The sequence below is a fragment of the Pteropus medius genome, unplaced genomic scaffold (assembly GCF_902729225.1).
Source record: "Pteropus medius unplaced genomic scaffold, Ma_sr-lr_union100, whole genome shotgun sequence".
In the NCBI taxonomy this organism is placed as follows: domain Eukaryota; kingdom Metazoa; phylum Chordata; class Mammalia; order Chiroptera; family Pteropodidae; genus Pteropus; species Pteropus medius.
In genome coordinates this window covers 23,559-29,752 of record NW_024342466.1, presented here as the reverse complement: position 1 = coordinate 29,752, position 6,194 = coordinate 23,559, and the positions used below count along the sequence as shown (strand labels likewise).

Here is a 6,194-nt window from a genome sequence, read left to right as displayed (position 1 = left end):
CACCGATACATGGTAGCCATACAGGCCTGCAGGGACACGGGGCGGGACAGAGGAGAAGCGTCAGACTGACCGAGGGGGTTCCCGACGCGGCTGAGGCCGGCAAGGCTGCGTTCCCTCGGGAAAGCCAGAGGGTGGCCCCGGCAACGCCTCGGGAGGCTGAGGAAGGGCACCGGAGGCCCGCCAGCCCATGCGATGGCCGCGTGCACATTTATAAAGAGCCCCTTGGGGCAGATGCAGCCAGCCCACTGGCCCCGCAGCCAGCACCTCGCGCCCTCAGCAGCCCTGCTGGGGCCTGCTCCTCCAGATGCTCAGGGCCAGGGCCGGCTTTCTCCTCCCCCTGGACACTCTACCTCTAGCTCTTCCAGTTCCTGAGCTGCAGCCACCGTCCCCAGCCGGCCAGCATCTCAGTTAGACTGGGAGACGGAGCCTCTACCTGTCCCCGCTCCCACCCAACACATAGGAGGAGCTGGGCCTTGGCCAGGAAGAGAAGCAGGGTCACACAGAGAGCCAGGGACCCCTCCGCTACTCCAGCAGCCCCCACCTCCAGCATGCAGAAGCCGCCTCCCAGGGAGCGGGCGAAGTGAGATTTAAGGCGAGTGTTAAATGTGGCCGAGTCATTGTACCCCAAAGTGAATCTGGTAGAAGACGGGCTGATTGGTGAGTGGAGAAGAGGGAAACTCAGCCCCCAACACGAGCTGAGGCTCCTCAATCAGCCGGTGTGCGGGCCCGTCTTGAATGGTCCCTTTCCCCAGCCTGCCGAGCCGGCAGACCTGGAGAACATGTTCCTCTTGGGGACAGCAGGCCTCAGACTTGGGGACGCAAAGACGAGGGTGCGCCTCACCTGGGCGGCCTCAGAGCAGGGGTCCTGGCAGTGCAGCATGAGTGGGACCCAGGCCTTCTTCACTTCCTCCTTGAAGAAATGCCTCTTGGAGACCCTCACCACGTTGGCCAGCTTCCCAAAGAGGAGGAAGGATTTTACGCGCAGCAGCTCACTGTCCTGTGGCCGAGATACGTAAACCTGTTCTGAAACTCGGGGACCAAGAAACCCAACAAGACCCCAGCCATTCTCCGTGGACCCCTTGAAAAATGCCTTGAGCCCCGCGAAGGCTTCTGGATCATTCCATCAGGACGGAGTCCCTCCTGCAGGGCTCCAGGACTGGGCACAGCTCTGGTATTTGTGACATTTACGTCCTAGATGAGGACTGGGTTGAATTTATACACACACCACTGCCTAGCTGAATCCCCACCCAGCCCAGAGCACCTGTGGGCTGCAAGGAATTAGGAGAGAAAGCTCATTCTCTAACAGCAGGGAGAAGGGGGCCCGAGCCCTCAAACAAGCTTTTTCTTTCTTTCTTTACAAGGTCCCACAACCAGCCGTCGGTGCCCGGGGGGACCTGCCGCCCCGCCAGCTCCAGAGCCCAGCTTTTCCACCGGGCCCGGAGGTGGGCACTCGCTCTCTGGGCAAGCGTTGGCGGACCCCCGGCCGAGGGCCCAGGGGGGCTCTCATCTGCACTCACGTTGTCAAAGAAGGCCCTGCACTGCTCGGAGATGGCGTCGAGTGAGGACCCCAAGTCCCCTTCCCGGAGCTCGGCCAGGATCCTGGCCAGGGCGTCCATGGCCTCGGAGGGCACACCGGGGCCTCCCGGCTCCCTCAGGGCACACAGGCACTTCTCCAGCAGCAGCTTCCGGTACTGCCTCACCTGGCGGGGGCACAGGGCGCCTTCAGCCCCCACCCGGCTGGGCCCCCGGGTGACAGGCACACTCCGGCCCCGGGCCCCGCACCCCGGGCCTCTGGGCTCAAGGTCGGGTGGGGAGCGGCACCTTCTTGGGGGCGCCCAGGGCCATGTTGCCGAGGGCGCGCAGGGACAGCACGCGCAGCGTCTCGTCCTCCTGGTCGGCGCCCCTTCCCAGCAGCAGCACGGCCGGCTTCAGCAGCTTCTCCCGGTACAGAGTCGGGTCGCTCATGAACTGGAAAGAACTTTTGACAATTACCCCGTCACAGGCCCGTTTCTCAGCCATGAGGCGGGCCGCAGGGCATCGCATGGGTTCCCTGTGCATCCGAGAGGATTCTGGGCCTGAACTCCAAGGGCCGACTCTGGGCTCGTCTGCCTGCCTGCCTGCCACCCGCGGGACCCTGGCCAGCCCCTCAACGCCTCTGAGCCTGTTTCCTCATCTGTGAGAAGAGGCGATACCAGCACCGGCCTCACGAGGTTGCCACGAGGCCTCAGCGAGGAACGGTGTGGGAAATGCTAGACAAGCATAACCCATCAACACATTCATCCGTCATTCATTTCTTCAGTTAATGTGACGGAGCAGCTACCGGGTGCGAGAGCCACATCCACTGCATCTGAACAGAAATGTCCAGGAAGCACACGTTTCCTTCACCTGGGATTCAGAGTCATTGTCAACCTAATGCTCAAAATGCCAGGACATCGGGCCAGCGAGGACCGCTCTGGCATGTGCGTGCACGTGTGTGCGTGTGTGTGCACTCACACACGAGTGTGTTTTAAATACACTTAAAGAAAACTAAACACTAAACTGCTGACTCCAAAGTTGAAAACTTGACAGAAGTTTGGGGACCCCTGCACTAGGCCGACGTTTGGGTCCTACAGGCATCATCGGAGTTTTTCTTAAAAGTTTTCTGGCTGCTTTTCTGGATCGGTTTCCCGAATCTTCTCTTCTCCACCAGGAAGGGACAACAAGGCCCTCTCAATAGAGGTGACTTCATAAGCACCCCAAGTGCATGGAAGAGTAGCTGGGCCCCAAAGGCCGTAACCCCCTAGCCCGGCCTTCCTGCCTGGCAAAGCCCTCCTGTGAGAACTTCCCCAGCACCTCCAACCCACCAAGAGCCCTGCTCTGGCTCCCTGGGTGTTGCTGCCACTCACCAAGTCACACGTCACTTAGCTGCTACACGTCAAGGTACAGGCCGAGTCTCAACCCCTCTTTGCCCATAGCGACCCCCCAAATTACTCGTGTGGTGAAGGAATGAATGAGTGAATGAGTGAATGAACAGACAAACGAGAGGCACTCGTTGACCCCCTGGATTCAGATGTCCCTCAGAGCCTGGGAAGCTGCTCTGAGCCCCCCAAGAGAGTCCCCAGGGAAGCAGGGGGTTGCCCCGCTCTGCTCCCCAGCCTGCCCCACCCTCCACGCCATGCACCTCACCTCCACGCAGACCGCCGTGCTGCTGACGCGGCAGCTCAGGACCTCCGAGGCCATGCCTCTGAGCACCAGCTCCGACAGCCTGTGCCTGGAGCCCTCCACGTGCCGCACACACAGCCTGCAGAGCGGACAGTGGCCCACCAGGCGGGGAGGGCGTCTCAGCTCCCGCCAGGCAGAGCCACTCTAGAACAGGACGCCCTGGGCAGATCTAACGTCTGTGGGCCTCTCCTCCTCGCCAGGGGGTGTCACTGAAGTACTGACTTTTCGTCCCCTTTTTGTAAAAGGGGACTCGAATAAGAGCTGCTCGCAAGTGATCAGGACCCGGGGACCCCCGGCCTGGCCCTGTTCAGAAGCCCTGTGTGGCCTGGCCAAGCCCCACCTGCCTCTGACCTCACGGTCCCTGCCCTGGAACACAAGGGCTGGAATAAAAGGTTCCCTTTGCCCTTTACGCGTCTGCCGTCTGAGTCTGGACACGGGTCGACCTGGCAATCTCCCAGAAGTGACTTAGACCTTGCAGCAAAGAGCTGCCTCAGCAGGTCCCGCCACGCCCCAGGGGGAGCCCAGGCACCCACCTGGCCAGCAGGCCCACTCCTTGCAAGAACGTGGAACTGCTCTGCAGGAGGGCCCACACGCCCTGGTCGTCCAGGGTGTGAACCAGCTGCTCACTGCCCAGTCTCCTGAACAAAAGCTGCATGGATCGGATTGTGATCCTGGAAGAAGGTGGGACCATGTCACGATGCGGCGGCTCTGCGGGGAGCACCCACGGCTCCTCAGAGCAGCAGGCAGCGTGCTCAGGTCTGTGAGCCGGGGTCCTCACGCCTGCGGGCCTAGCCAAGGGGCGAAGGGGCGATCGTGTAAGAGAGCGGGTCCGCAAACTCTGAACACCGCGCCGTGCTGGACGCAGGAGAGGGGAGTCATGAGTGTGATCGGCTTCCGGAAACTTCTCCCCACCAGGAGGGGATGATGAGGCTCTCTCGTGGCGGCGACTCTTGGAGTCCAGTGACTTCTGAGAGGCGGCCCGAGGCCCCGTCCAGCCCAGACCCAGTGCCTCATCCCCACCCCCCGACCCGCCCTCACTCCTCCCCCAGCCAGCTCGGGCCTCAGCCTGGGCAAGCCTTTGCAGGTTGATCTCCTCGGGCAGGGTCCCCGTGTGGATGAGCCTCCATGTCTTTAGGATGGGCGACGCAGCCTCCGGCCCCCGGCTGCTGCTGAGCTGCAGCAGGAGGGTGTAGATGAGGTCCGAGAAGAGGTCCGGGAACTTGTCATCCCTGTCCATATTCTCGATGAGAAGGTGGATGGTGCACAGGGTCTGCAGGGAGAGTGGCGGGGAGTGTCAGGCTCCCACTCAGAGCTCCCTGGGGAGCCCCGGGGCCTGGGCCCGCGACTTACCATCAGGGGGTCCACTGCGGCCAGGCGCCAGATGTCGGCCTTGGAGGTGGCGTTGGTCCTGGGGCTGAACCGTGACTGCAGCCGGCCCATCAGCCCGTGGAGCATCATCCGGGCAAAGGACATGTTTTCCGCCACAGCCAGCCATACCTCTATCAGGTGGCTGGCCAAAGACAGGGGACAAGGACTGTGAGTTGCCTGGCAGGCAAGGAAGAGCCTCTTCGGACCCCCCAGCCTCGCCCTGAGTAGCGGTTGGTCCTTGGAGGCTGCACCTCGGGGAGCTCGGTGAGCCGCCAAAGGTCGCATAACTAGAACCCAGATGCCTGACCCCAAGCTCAGCCACCTTTCTCTGCCCCTCGGAAGCCCTGGCTCCATGGCTAAGTGACCTCGAAAGTCCCCATCGGGCCTACAGTTTGATGACCTATGGGCACATCCAGTAATAGCCTCCAAGTACCCGACTTGTGTCAGGCTGGACCCGAGCAGCTGGCTGATGCCATGTCCCTTCCTCGTGCTCACACAGGAGAGGAAAGGCAGCCTGCCGAGGGCAGGTGACCTGCCAGACTACCAACTGAACCAGACTTCCTGATCCCCAAGTCAAGCCCTTGGCCCTGTCGAAAAGGGGCGGGCCCCTGGACAGTGACCTGATGGGCCTGGTCACACAGGTACGGGGAGGCAGGCTCCTGGTGGGTTCTAAATGGCTAAAGAGACAAGTCCGGCAAGATCGAATTGAACGAGATGCTGTTAACTGTCTGAATTCACACGGCTGGGTCCGCATTTTTCCCAAGTCTGCACCTCCCGCGGGAGATTCGGGGAGAGGGTCAGACAGAGCCCTCTCGAGGCCCCGGTCCTCTGGGACGTGTCAGCACAGGTGAGTCGGGCATGGTCTGGGTCGCACGGCAGGCCGTGGTCCCCGCCCGGGGCACCCACCTCTCCATGGGCAGGGGCTGCCTCAGGAGCGACGTGAGCACGGGATCCTGGTGGTGGTGTGCCAGCAGGATGATGCCCTCAATGAGGAGGCGCCGCACCTCCGGGTGTTCCACCACGGGCAGGTGGACCAGGATGGCGCCCAGGATCTCGGCCACCTGGGTTGGGGCGGGGGCATCACTAAGGCAGCCTGGCCCTCGGGGGCCTCCTGCCCTCGCCCCTCTGCACGCCCCTCCTCCAGGGACTCTCGCCTAACTGGACGACGGGAAGGTTACGCCGCCAGCACCCCCTCAGTGAACCCTTTGGCCTTGTCGGGACTTCATCGGGTTTCCGGCATGGGAGGCAGTGTCCTCTGGGGGAGAGAGAGTCCACCATCCACTTCCTGACCGGGCTACCTTCAACACGTTTTTTTCTCTTTCTAGAACTCTACTTCTTCCTCCTCTTTGCAACCAGGGGTCTGGGAGGTGTTCTCGAAGACTGCAGCTGGCCCTGGCCCGTCCCTCTAGCCTGAGTACACAGGGCAGCCCCAGGCCCCACGTGGCCCGTCCACAGCTCTGCCACCTTGTCCTCCAGCTCCTTGACCCGCATCTGGAGGAAGGTGCCTATCCAGGTGACGGAGGCCTTGTCGTGCTGGAGGTCCATGGCCCCGATGTTCTCACACAGCTTCTGGATAAGCGAGACCACCTCATCGCAATTAAACTGCATGCAAGCCACCTAAGACC

The 6,194-nt window shown here is 62.1% G+C and overlaps 1 protein-coding gene across 1 annotated transcript in view; it reads right to left on the bottom strand.

Annotated features, from left to right (window-relative positions):
- Nucleotides 1–6,194, bottom strand: part of MROH2A (maestro heat like repeat family member 2A) — a gene marked incomplete at its 5' end in the record, with an annotated part of 30,069 nt that overhangs the window by 644 nt on the left and 23,231 nt on the right. Inside the window, 10 exons of the mRNA XM_039859945.1 lie at nt 4–26; nt 842–997; nt 1,518–1,700; nt 1,822–1,968; nt 3,166–3,280; nt 3,735–3,872; nt 4,278–4,471; nt 4,552–4,711; nt 5,476–5,630; nt 6,034–6,186. Of these exons, the coding sequence (XP_039715879.1) occupies nt 4–26; nt 842–997; nt 1,518–1,700; nt 1,822–1,968; nt 3,166–3,280; nt 3,735–3,872; nt 4,278–4,471; nt 4,552–4,711; nt 5,476–5,630; nt 6,034–6,186 (1,424 nt within the window). The remainder of the gene's footprint in view (nt 1–3; nt 27–841; nt 998–1,517; nt 1,701–1,821; nt 1,969–3,165; nt 3,281–3,734; nt 3,873–4,277; nt 4,472–4,551; nt 4,712–5,475; nt 5,631–6,033; nt 6,187–6,194) is intronic.